Source organism: Battus philenor, unplaced genomic scaffold (genome assembly GCF_028537555.1).
Source record: "Battus philenor isolate CCGP_79_NKW_IND1 unplaced genomic scaffold, ilBatPhil1.0.hap1 SCAF_20, whole genome shotgun sequence".
Lineage (NCBI taxonomy): Eukaryota > Metazoa > Arthropoda > Insecta > Lepidoptera > Papilionidae > Battus > Battus philenor.
Window position 1 is genome coordinate 3,499,702 of NW_027181683.1, and position 13,591 is coordinate 3,513,292.

At 32.7% G+C, this 13,591-nt stretch overlaps 1 protein-coding gene across 1 annotated transcript; it reads right to left on the reverse strand.

Moving 5' to 3' along the window:
- Positions 1 to 1,544: 1,544 nt before the first annotated feature.
- On the reverse strand, positions 1,545 to 11,259 carry PTP-ER (Protein tyrosine phosphatase-ERK/Enhancer of Ras1). Its single transcript, XM_068765667.1, has 4 exons — positions 11,073 to 11,259; positions 8,309 to 8,486; positions 3,232 to 7,056; positions 1,545 to 2,932 (listed from the first exon to the last, which is right to left on the reverse strand). Exons 2-4 carry the CDS (start codon positions 8,444 to 8,446, stop codon positions 2,036 to 2,038), a joined length of 4,860 nt encoding a protein of 1,619 aa, XP_068621768.1. The 5' UTR covers positions 8,447 to 8,486; positions 11,073 to 11,259; the 3' UTR covers positions 1,545 to 2,035.
- Between the last annotated feature and the right edge of the window lie 2,332 nt (positions 11,260 to 13,591).

Genomic DNA, 13,591 nt, shown 5'->3' on the forward strand with positions numbered 1-13,591 from the left:
ACAAAAAATACGCTATTTCACTTTTATTCTGCTGAATATAATGTTTTAATAGTAGAAAATATTAAATAGAAGCAACAACATATTTTATAACAATACAAATAAAACCATCTGCCTCATGTGCAAATCATTACCAAATAATATCTTGTAATTTGCAGGTTATTGCACCGAAGAGAAAATTAAAATAAACAATTAATACACTTTTAAAATTTTACATTGTCATTTTACTAATTGTAGAAAATTATCAAAATAATATTCACATGAAGTCTTTAATGTTTTCCTAATAATTTGTTTACTTCAATGTATAAGCATATTCTCACTGAATTACAATCAGCTAAACCCTTATGAAAATCTATTTCATTCACATATAGCTTTTCTATTTTCATTTAACCATAGTCCAAAATAAACACATGCTATATGTGTTTCTAGATAAATATCCTTCTGTTAGTAAAATATATTAGTTATTTTTGCATGAAAATATTAGTATTGGTTTAAAAATAAATTACGTTATCACATAAACATATACCATTGTCATAAAATTTTGTCTACGGTATAAAAATAGGGAATAAAAATCCATTTAAGAAGTAATAGAGATTTATAAGTGTGAGCAAAGCATTAAATAAACTTTAGGACTAAGTTGAAAACTAAATTCTTAACTGAAGAATAGAATTTAGTACATCCACTATTTTTGTGTAAAATATTTTACATGCGAAATGTCTCAGAGCTGCATTAGTTTCTATAAGGATGATTTTGACTAAGTTGAATTTCATGTAAGTTTGTTGTACAAACAACAATGTTTATTACATTAGAAAACTTGGCCTAGATACTCAAAAAATGATAAGGGATATGGTTTTCAAGTCATATCATAAAGAAATTAACAAATACAATATAACCTTTATTGGTGAATTGCTGATTGAGCAAATACAACAAATATGAGTTCAGTACATTTAAATACCACAACAAACTTTTGAAACTACATGTTATAAGCTGTGATTCTCTAAATGGGTAAAAAAATAATTAGGTCAAAAATTCTAATTTCATTGCAAGTTCTATGTAGAGAGATCTTTTAAACTGAAGCTGCCCAGAAACTTGATAACACTAAAAAAAAATCTTTGCAATTCAGTTTCTGAGGACAGAAATTGGTTGGAAAGTTAAAGTAAAGATTAAAATCTCAGCAAGCAGAAGAAAGTCACACTATGACATTTCTACCTGTAAGGCCTTATATGAAAGATAATAAGTATAAGAGAATATAAAGAACAAATGGAAAAGCAACTGCACATAGACAGCGGACTAGATTTCAGAATCCTATTTTAAAAAATAATCTAATTTTGATGAAAAATTGAGATTGGACACATTCAAATATTGTTCATTCACTGTGGATATAAAGACAAAGCACCAAGAAAACAATACAACTACAAAGGCATCAAAATAGAAAGAAATCAATAGAAAATATTTACAAAAATTAATCTAAGAACTTTCATAAGGAACAAAATCTAGTAAGCTTAAATTTTATTAAGGACAACAGGAAATTTAGAATATCGCTTGATTCAATTTATCACAGAAATCACTTGAAAACTGTTTCCAGTTATTGATAAGTTAATATAATTATGATGAAATATAAAACTTTAATGCTCTAAACTTTGACATTATAAAAATTTGTCCAAATTTATCAAAACCTTGTAAAATATAATTTCAATTGATAGAGATGACAGTCTAGGAACTAAAAGGAGCTTCAGTCAAACTTAATCCTCCATTTGTAAATATATTCTATCAATCTTCACAACTCTTACCAGGATGTAACTAATTATCAAAAACAGATTTGAACTCTATTAAAACATTTCAATAACCTACCACTTCTCGACCATAGAAAAATTAATCATATTTAAATTCTATATAGGAAATACCCGAAATTTATCTAACAAATATACATATTAATCATGAATAAATTATTGATAACAGTATAAATAGAATAGTAATAAACTGTAGGTACACAGTTTTTGTCTATATTAGTTTCTAATAGCAGTTTTATCTAGGCTAGCTATAAACTCGGTAGACATGCTTGTTCAAACAGACATAAGACCTTGTGAATGAGCTCATACTGTTCAGAATTCTGCACCATACCACCTCTATTAAGCCGCATATTGCAAACTATGCCTAGTACATCAACTTTTTGTTCATTTGTCAACTGCTTTATACCATTTAGAATTGCAATAAGGCAACCAGTTCGTCCTATACCAGCGGAACAATGAACTATGGTCGGAGGCAACTTATTATCAACTGTTAAATCAAGTGGAGATGATACCTTCACAGTAACTGGACAAGGAACACTCTCAGCCTCTAGGGGAGGGAACACAAACTTTGATTCGGGTTTGGGACTGTCATTGCAGTGGCATTGCTCATCCTTTTCTTCATCACTTTCACTAAAATTATAACTTTGGTCTTTTAACACATCTAAACTTAAATTTAACAAAGCGTTTACATCTTTCGGGCACTTGTGGTCCGCCCAGTTATGGAACCAGTAATGGTATACAGTTAAATCACTATCACTATCTGCACTTCCTGATTTCAAAAGTCTCACATTCAATTTTCGAATGGTGTACCCAGCTTTTTTAATCATGCCAATGTTTTTGATAAGAAAACTGTTTTTCACAACTTCTGTTTCACTAAAAAAACTAGTTTCTGCTAACTCTGGACTTGTTATCCTTAATTCTTCATTCAATTCCAATGGGAAATATTTCTCGCATTTTTGTCGATTATTTTCGATGAAGTTGGTAAGCATCACGATCTTTTGTATAATCTCATCCGATGACGTCGGCTCTGTTTTTTGGCAAAGGAAATTTTCAATATTCTGATGAACCATCGTCCAAAAGTCATATATTGTATTTTGGAGCGGACCCTGTGTCGCTATATAGCTGTTTTTAGTGTACTCATGCCCCTGCAATTTACAAAGATACCAAATTAGTATGAGAAAGAAAGACCCATGAAACAATTTATGAATATTTTCCATTGCATAATAATTAATAAACAATTATTTCAGCTCTTTCATGGTAACTTTTTTCCAGTATTTAATTAAGAAAGACTAAAGGAATGGATAACTAATTTTACCTGAAATCATTTTTTGTCTGTTGTATAAATATTTTTAACAACAAAAGTTTCAATGATCAAAAATCATATAAATATAGGAATAAAACAGATAAAATATAGAAAATGAAATATAAAATTTTTGGAACATACCTTAATATAATTGGCATTAATGTATCCTTCGCCAATAGTGCCTGGATCTGCGCGTAATATAAACCTAGAGTGTTCATTTGGCAAAATAGTTTTGTATCTATTTTTAGGATGGGAGCCAGAAACAATAGGTTTTTCTTGAAAATTGGTTGGCATGTCCCAAAATTCTTGATGTAAGTTTCTTAGTAACATCTTCTGGTACTCCGAACATGGTTGAGACCCGACTGGGTCAGGTATGACCATCTGCGGATTTTCCTTAGAAATGTCGGAGTCAACACGTCCGGAACAACAATGTTGCCCTTCGTTAGTACTATGGCATTTCACTTTAGAATATCCGTTCTGAAATACGTCATTTAAATCTTTTAGCTGTTGGCGAGTCAAAACGCTTGAAGCATTCTGCAAATGTTGCATGTTTGCCAAATACAACCTAAAATCTTCAGACGTACTCTGCGGGCTTAAAGGCTTTGTTGTGATGTTTTTCACAAACCCTGGCTGAAAATTAGGATCTTCTTGGCGTCCAAATGCATAAATTATTTCATTTTCATGGTCACCACACACAAATGTTAAATTTTGCGAGTATTCCTCATCTGTGGCGTATGACGATGACCACAAGTTGTCATGTGAACCAAATCCAATTCCTTTGTCGTTTGTGCGTAACTTTGTTCGGTTTTTGTAAGATTTAGGAATCAGATTTTCAGTGCTCAAAGATTTTCGATGCCTGTCTCTATGGGGCAGCTCTTTCAAATTATTGTCAATGAGCGTTTCGTCAATTTCTATATCCCTTGGTTCCTGAGGCTGAATATTAAGAGTAAGTGAGGTATTAGAACTTCGTCTCTCCAAAATTCCTTTACGAGGTTCAGTCGAGGGGTTATCGATACTGTGATTGCTGTTATATCTGCTGAGATTGCACGTTGAACTATTAAGATTATAGTTTGAAACACTAAGGGCTCGATTGCTCGATAATTGCGGATTCGAAGTATTAATATTCAGAGTCAAGGATGTATTAGAGCTCCTTCGTTCCAGCAATCCTTTTTTCTGTCCAAGTTTCAGGTCTTTATTCAAAGAACTATTGCTAGAGTGCCTGCTGAGGTTGTTTGTCGTCAGAATGTTTAATGTGAGGCTATTGTTGGAGCCCCGCCTTTGCAAAAGACAATTCTTGGACACCTCTCCCGATAAGTTCGTGTTGGATGAGCAAATGACGCGAGTAGTCGGTGTTAAATGTTCGGTGTTTATAAGCGATGCATTAGAATCTTTTCGTTCTACTGGCAATTTCTTTTGTCTATTATCGGAATTTAAACTAAAGTTTGAAAGGCTCGTGCGAACGGTGGCCAAGTTATGACAGGATGCACCGGCGCTGCTAATAGAACAGTTGGAACTTTGCAAGCTATGGGTGCTAAGCATTAAGCTTTGGTTAGAATTTCTTCTGTGGAGTTTTTTAATTACTTTTTCGTCTCCGGTGCTCGGTTCGAAATCGTCAGATGGCACTCCCTCAGGCAGAGTTTTTAAATTAGTACTTGAGACGCTCAGATTTTGTTTATAATTAAGAAGATTGGAGCCAAGAGTCTGTCCGGATTCTGTATGTATTCCAGACCTATAATCAGCACCACTAATATTAATCTCAGGGTTTGCTTCAACAAAATCAGTTGAATTTTCTTCAAATGAACCCATTGTTCTAGAGCCGATACGTGACGGCCCTGCTTGATATAACATAAGACTAGCATGATTATCTCTTAAGAATATGCCACTATCTTGTCCTTTCAAATACAGTCGTCTTTGCTCAGCATTGGATTGTAGTGAATTGTATCCCATCTTGCCCCCTGACCCTTCATGCTTGATACTTCTTTGTGCAAGTATTCGTTTTAACTGTCTTTTAGGCGTATTAGGCACCGATATGGAATTTTGAGGAACATCTAAAGATTTTTTTTGAGGCAGGGTTAGATTAACAGATTCCGAAGAATCTAAAGATGTCGCTTTAACTTTTAGAGTGGGCGTTTTCACTTTCTTCTCTTCTGCATCAGTGTACAGCTTCTCAAATTCTAGCAATTCTTTTTCTAAATCACTATCTCGCTTTGACAAATCTATTGTCAAATTTCGAAGGTTCTTCCCTTTTCGTTTGGTTTGTGTTTCAGCAGGCATCGTAGAACCTTCTTCTGAAGTCACAGTAATTTCAAATTCTTTTGGAGAAAACCTCGGCATATCTAAAAACGACTGAGTATCAGAACTTTGTCGTAAACATTTCCTTTGAACAACGTCGGGAGACTTCTGTTCCTCTGCTTCCACTGGTTCATTTTTCTGTTCAACATCGAATATAAAAGCTGGTTTTTCACTGGGACTGGACTTTATATGGCTTTGCATACTTTCACACGACGTACTAGTTTCTTGATTTTTATATGCTTCATTCATTTGATCTTTCATTTGTTTAGCGATTGGTAGTCCTAAGTTATGTTCAATAATTTTTGCATGGTCTGAATCTAAAGAAATTGATTTTAATCGTTGTCGTCTCGCTTGCGCTGAACTCGATTCACAAGGTTTCAATTCGTTAGTTTTTTCGATTTCTGATTTATTTTCAATTTGTATTGAGTCAATTTTGACACAGCAGTCCACTACGTCTGTTGTTACAGCTTCTAATTTAATGTCAGATTTTTTGTTGTCGTCACCTTTTGATATACTCTCTTCTTTATTTTTCATATTTGTGTCGCAACTATTATGTCTCTTATATTTTTTTATTTCTTTGTCCGCCGGTGGAGTGAATCTTTCTCTTTCGATGGAATATCTCCCACCATACCGCTTTGGCCGAGGTGACGCTCTCGCTGTTCCTTCATCTAAAGCCGCTTGTTCAAAAGTAAAATAATTCTCTTTATTATAACTATGAACTTTGGGACTTGGTCGAGCACTTAAAATTTTCGGAGAACTAGGTTTTTCGCATAAACCATTGGCTCTGTTAAAATGGTCACTTAACGCCCTCGGCGACTGCGGTACCTCAGATTCACGCGGTGTATCAGGAAAGAATCTTGGAGATCTTACACTATCATAATAAACAGATTTTGGAGAAGGTTCAGCAAAAAATGCAGGTGAAACCATCTCTGGTGGCGTAAAGAATCTCGGAGAACTAATGGTGTCTGCTAACATCTTTGGAGAGAAATCAAATTTTGAAGTTGAAGACTTTTCTTTAGCTGAAGTACATTCAATGACCCTGGGCGAATTTTGCATTTCTACTCTTTCAATCCCTTCGACGTGCGGACTTTCTGAGACACTGCACATATTAAGACGCGTACTGACCGATCTATACCTCCTTAGGTTACTAGGAGACATGTCAGACGGAGCATCCCCCGAATCACCCATCTTAGTTACCGACGAAACGTCGAAACCAAATACTTCAGCATCTGATTCTGTGTTAACAAACGGAGATTTTTCGTCTTTTTCCAATGAAGGTGACCTTGTAGCACTGTACTTCTTTGCCCGCGATTCTCTGTTTAGATCTGCGCCAAGGTCAGTATTGACTAATTGAGCTAAAGGTCGAGGGATACAAGGATACTTGTACTCAAATGGTCGTTTGAGTAGCCAGTGCTCGGGAGGTGGAAGCCGTGGCACCGTGGGCGGAGGCGGTCGAGACTCAGAGGTAGATGCTTCGTGCGCTACAGTGTTTTGGCTGAAATTTTGTACGATTACAATCTGAGGGGGGTCGGAATGTGGTAAAGGATGCAGGGGGTCTGCAGAGGCAGGCACGACTCGATCGGGAGGAGCGCCAGCTAACTCAGTGTGGGTGCAGCGAGGCTCCGGCACTGTCGCATGGGACACGCAGGTCTTGCCGCTACTCACTATATGCACCTGCAGAAGTCAAATAGAATTTATTGAGAATATAGTAATATATATAAATTATCGGTAGTCTTTAAAGTTCTTTACCTAAATTTTAAGCGCGTAGGTAAAAATTGAACGAGGGCACAAGTTAATATTACAAATTTTCTCATTGAAGTTCACCTTGGATGTCTTGATAATTAGTAAGCAAACAAATCAATTTTAAAACAACAAATTAACTAGTGAATCCGGTATAAAATATTTAAAAAAAATAAGTTTTTACCAAAAAACACTTAAATACTTTTTTTTTGCTTTTGATCATTATCTTCATCATTTCAGCCGTACGACGTTAATGCTGGACATAGACCTTCCCCGCAGATTTCAAAGAAGACCTTTAGCTCTAGCTTTCGATAACTAAAATCAAATTTAGCTTCGCGCATAAAACTACATTTTATTAACATTACATTTTCTATGAACTGGACTTAGACGATTACAAGGCCCAGAGAGTCCTCAAACCAAAGTCCACTTTTAAGTTAACGAAGCTCTATAGCTCCTGAAGGAGCTTCGACTTTATCGATTGCTGGGTAATAATTCTACTATCACCTTAAAAGGCGTTGGGGTGGCCTGTGATATAATACAGCCTCATTTCCGACGAGAGCGGTTGATTATTGACTGAATGCAATGTGGCGAGTATACGTGCCCTGTCTTACTATCATCGCGTAGTCCGGAAACTTGACTTGGTGTCCTAGGACTGTACGAAAGTTGTTTTTGAATGTACGGGTTGGTACCGGTACTGATTGAATATACCGGGCACTGATACTACTTGAAAGTACCTTTTGTGATAACCATGTAGGTGGCGGCACTTGCAATGCTGTATTATCATCATCATATCAGCCGATAAACATCCACTGTAAGGTATATGCTTCCCCCTAAGATCGCCACAATGACCGGTCTTGCGCTACCTGCATCGAGCTACCTTAACTACGTCCACCCACGCCGCGTCTACCTACTTGGAGTCCCTTCAGAACCCTACGGCACCAAAAACTATTGAAGATAGTCTTTATCGTACCTCAACCAAGGAAAATGTTGTGAATGAGTAAAAAAGAAAATGTATAGAATGAAAGAAGATATAGTAAATGAACTTGTGAAGGATGATAGAAATGAACGCTAATAAAAAATATTTCGATCAAAAGTCCCTGTCATAGATTTTAGATTTAAAGGAATAAGGAAAGGCCCCCAAAAATCGGGCGAATAAAAAAACTTAGGAAAGTGTGCGTCGACTTACTTGATGCACGAGCAAAGCGCGTGGAGGCCAGGTGTCGTGACGCTGCTTGTGCCTTGGGCGGCGGCAGCGCAGTGCGAGCAGCAGCAGCAGCGCAGCCGCCAGCGCGCCGCACCACCAGCCCGCCGCAGCGCCCCACATGCCCCGCGAGCCCCGCCCGACCCCAGGCCACCCGTCACATCTAAACAAATACATCTTATAACAATCAAACAAATATTTATTATGTCTGAATAGTTTTCCTAGAAATAATGCCATCAACAACATAAATGCCAGAAAAAAAATACAATTTGTACCTACGATTCGACATCGAGTTAGCAAATCTTAACATGTGCAACATATACTTTTACAATAGGATCTCCGAAAATGTACAAAAAGTTTCCATTGATCTGTTTGAAAAAAATTACTAGGGGTTACTATACTGTAAATAACTTTATAGAAGATAATACACCTTGGGAATGACTCACCTCCATGCTTTTTTAATATTTATTAAATATGTAATTATAAATTATTAACAAGATTCTATTGAAAAGAACCTGGGTTCTTCGATTTAAATAACTTTCCAAACAATAAAGTTTTTTGCTAACAAGAAGCTAAATTGTTACTCTTATAATGAAATTTTACAATTTTTTTTCTGTTATAAATCATACTTGAAAATCCGCATAATACTATTCCCAGGTATTTTTATTTATTATATAATCTGAAATACAATAATTTGCTTTATTAATCAATCTTGCCTGAACACAAGCTTCAAATTTTTTCATATAAAATTTTAAAATTGTTTCAGTGATTTATTATAGAAGTGAAAAAAAAGTGTTACAAACTTATTCTTCCTTCTTGTGTTAAAAGAATAGTGTTTTCTATTTTTAATAAATGACACTATTCGTCACATATGTGATAGCAAGTAGATATGCTTGTTATAGCTTTCTTTATACTTCCTAAAATAGTAACACTTATTTGGGTAACTCTATGTAATTCTTATCTTTTTCAATTCAACTTCCTAAATGCATTACATTATAATTACAATAGATTTTTATGAAAAAAAAACAGGCTTTGATCAACTTAAAAAATTATGAAAAATTTTTCACTACACTTCCATATGAACTTTTTTTTTATAACAACACCATACAAATACATCCATTGAATCCAAAAAACTAAAATTATGTTGCCTCTCCAAAATTTTTAAATCAAACATTCATTCACTCTTTCTTCTTTCTTTTTTGTACCTATTCTGTCTACTTGTTGTAAATTATATTCTGATTAGCATTTTTATTATGGTTAGCAGTACTTTCTCAAGAACATAAGGTTTTAACACTTGTAATTGAGTGTGTTACTCAGATACCAAAGCTGCAATAATTTGTGGTGTATTTATTTTAAAATGTCTTTGGACTAAACTTCTCCCACTATCCTTGTTCATTACAAAGCAAAATTATTATTGTCTTCTTTTCTTTTAATGGTGTAATAGCCCTAACCCTTGGATTACAATTAACTGGGCAATTTTTACAAATAAATATGATGAAAGTTGGCATTTAAATTGCTAGCTTTTAGACCATAACAAATATTAAAATGAAATACAAATAAGTCTATAAAAGTTTGAGGTAAGTGCTTAATTAAACTGGCATACATGAAATGAAATGGAATAAAGCAAATATCTCAACATGATTAAGGTTTCAATCAAACTATGAATGTGGGTCAATAACATAAATATTGTAGAAGGTTCCATTGATGAATGTCAATGATCGAAAGTCAGAATTATAACCAATTTTATCAAAAATTTAATGCCGTATAAAAGATATGCTTTCAAAAATTCATACATTAATTTTAAAAATATATCTTAGCTTAAACAATGGCAGTTCTTAAATTACATTAAGAAAATGGAATAAAACAAATTGGCATACACACATAGCCAAAAACAGAAATGTTGAAAAAATAAATAAAGAGACACTGCAAGAGCAAAGGGCCTTCAAAGGTACATTCTATAGAGAAATCATTAAAATAACTATTATTATAATTTTAAGACATTTAAAGGTTCATATTATAAAGATTCCATTGCATTAACAATTAATATGATTAGTATTCCGTACTAATTATATTAATTGCTATTAGTGAATCACATTTTGTTGTGAAATTTTTTATAATGCTAAGCAGGAATAAATAAAGCTTAATCACAATCTGAAAGCTACTTCTGATATCATGTTAGAGACCTTCACAGGCATGAGTAATATCTATTCATTCCTATGATCTACAAATTACAATGTTCTAAAAAGTTCCTTAGAATTTTATTAACAGTAAAAAAAGTGACGAAATAATGTTGGTGTAAATATATATTCTTTTGGTTATGCCATTTCATATTACATATATGAATGTACAAAAGCTTACAACGTAGTATCTTCGTTGTAATGTTGATTAATATTTGTAGATTAATTTTTGTGGTATTATTCTTATTAAAATGATTCTATTTTATTATTATATACGTTAGCGCCTTTGGCGACCAAAATAGTGATCCATAATAATAATAAATAGCATAGTTGGCTATTAAGAAATAATTCGTTTTGCGGGAGTAAGATCATAGTAATTTTGATATTCGATCATTCATTACTGATTAAGACAAAGATCTATGTCGAAATAAATTATAAATTTACATACAATAATAATAATAGTTTCTGTATAATAAAATAAAAAAATAAACATGCTGTTAAGTATTGTTCGTAATTTACTAAATAAATATGACTAATATATAGTGTGCAGGAAATAGCAAGAAAATACGTACTGTGCATGGAAATCAACAGTTCAATAGTCGTCCAGTGCTTCAAAGAACTTAAACTAATACGATTACACTTATATCCAGTGAAATAAATGCACTTCAACACTTCACAGCAATTCAATGAAATATTTCAGAGTTTTGAATCGGGATAAATTAATATTTATTTGTGTAAATATTCACTGCAGTCTTTGACGTTACGTGAGTCGGCCATTTTTCTTTTAGTGGGAACAACAATCAAGTGTTGCTAGTTAAATATAATTAACTTCCCTATAATATTATTTTAACAATTTTTGTAGACGTTATTTTTTGTTCTAAATTCTGTTCAGCGTGTTGACAATCGCGTTATTATTTTTTAACTTAAATATATATTTTAATAAAACATTAAATTACAGTTTAAAATACATTTTAATTAACTTGAACACTATGTTTTTCACTCGAATTATCTATAGGATAAAACGTGAATCTTTTAATGACTTTTAAATCTCATTAACGGTAATCAACTCTCAAAATCGTCATTGTTGTTCCTCCCCGCAGCTCGGATGAACGTTTGGACATTAAAGTCAAAACGGCCATTCAGTACTGTACAGCACATGCGCAATATGGGCTTGAATGAACTGGGCCACTGGGGCATCGACTGTCCCTGCCAGCTCCTAGGTCACTTCATACCTCTACGAATATATAACTGTGATTATCTAGGTCACAGTATATCGAACTGGGTTAGTTTTACTAACGTTTTATTTAACTTGCCACGAAGCACTCGCAGAGTACTATAAATATTATATTAAAAATGTTAAATATGACTTTAAAAATATACATTTTCAATAAGCTAGTGTTAATGATTATTGCAACTGTATTAGTCGATCATATTTTTAAACGAGAATTCACAGCTTATTACTCATTCATTCCTCTAATAAATTCGTAACTATTTTTAGGTGCTTACATCCAAATAAAAGAACAAAATTTTTTGAACACTTTATTGAATTTGAAATAATAACAAATGACTATTACCATCCATAGAATATTTAGTATTTTTTTCACACATTTAAGACTCATTTTGAATATTTTATAACATTTACTATCGTTAATGATTGTGAATGAATAGAGAACATTTATTATACTTGTATTTATACATATGTTAATAAATGAAGAACATACTGTAGTATTTTTAACATCTAAAGGAGCAGAGAACAAAATATAGCGAGTACTAGACTCGATATACCGAGTTGATTTGCCAGTGTTTCACAATAAAAACTATATTTAATACACTGATAGGCAATTAAATTACCTGCGACACTTTATTCAAAGATATATGGGACATAGGCAAGTACTTCTTATATCGATAATTTGTAGACACAACGTTGGCTGGTTATTGTTTTTATTACAATATTGGTTCATAAATAATTATATTACAAAGCTTTCCTTCAAAATGATCAGTGTTCAAGAAAAGTTTTTTTTAATGAACTCCATTGTTTTTTTTTTGTCATATTATTAAATTAAAGTAGAATATTCATATAACAGAATACAAACAGCTGTCAAGTTATTTTCGCGACATTTTTTTTATTAAAAGATCGACTGTAATATTTAGCGCATTAGCTTGATATGAGCTTAAATGCATATTTTTTTCGTGTTTTATTACCGTTGTACAAAATTATAACAAGCAACTTTTTACTTTATTTTCCTATATAAACCAGTGCTAAATAATAAAACAAATTAGAAATAAATTATTGTATAGAAATTTTTAAGGTACTTGAAAAAACAAGTTTTACTTATCTTATTAGACATGTAGAAAATAAATCTTTGAGGAGTATTCTTACATTTTGGTTATAATTACTTTATAGTATAACATTAGCACCTGTTGGTGTTACCTAATAATGTTATCTTCCGCCCCTAAAAGCCATTCATGAATACAAGCGCGACCTACAAACTTGGATAACCCAGTTTTAAACGCTGAATGACGTCATAGCGTAACCCAGTTACGATTAACACACTTTATATTGTAATAGAAAAATAATGATTCAACGAATTTTCGGACTAATTTATTTATATACTCTATAAAATATACTATGCACAAACGAGAACTTTTTTAAAAAAAAAACTTTTAAATTTCTTACTGAAAAATGTACACAAAATAAAAAATAAAGCCTTCACACATTATAATCATAGCTTTATTTATAATAATTTACAATAAATATTTTATTTTTGTTTAACAAAATTCTGTATTTAAATAGCACAAATTTTAATCTCATTAACTAAAGTTTTATACTGTGTTCATGTATAAAAATAAAAAATAATAATTTCAGTGTCCCGTTTTTTAACGGCTTTGTTATTTATTTGCCCATATTCTAAAAATAATTATCCAGGTACCACTATTTTACTATAAGTTCGTGTGCTATTAGATTTTTATATAATTTTAGTAACATGCAAACAGGAGCTTAAATATGGAATAGCAGATATAGCTAACCTAGTCTTTTTGGTATAATTAAAATAAACTTACTTATGTTATAAGAAAGAGATGTTTTGGAATA

Excerpts from the sequence above, each read along its gene's own strand:
- PTP-ER (XM_068765667.1), bottom strand. The coding sequence starts at position 8,446 with ATGTGGGGCGCTGCGGCGGGCTGGTGGTGCGGCGCGCTGGCGGCTGCG. Across the intron at positions 7,057-8,308 it reads GCGCTTTGCTCGTGCATCAA|GTGCATATAGTGAGTAGCGG; the intron begins GTAAGTCGACGC and ends TGACTTCTGCAG. Across the intron at positions 2,933-3,231 it reads TTAATGCCAATTATATTAAG|GGGCATGAGTACACTAAAAA; the intron begins GTATGTTCCAAA and ends TGTAAATTGCAG.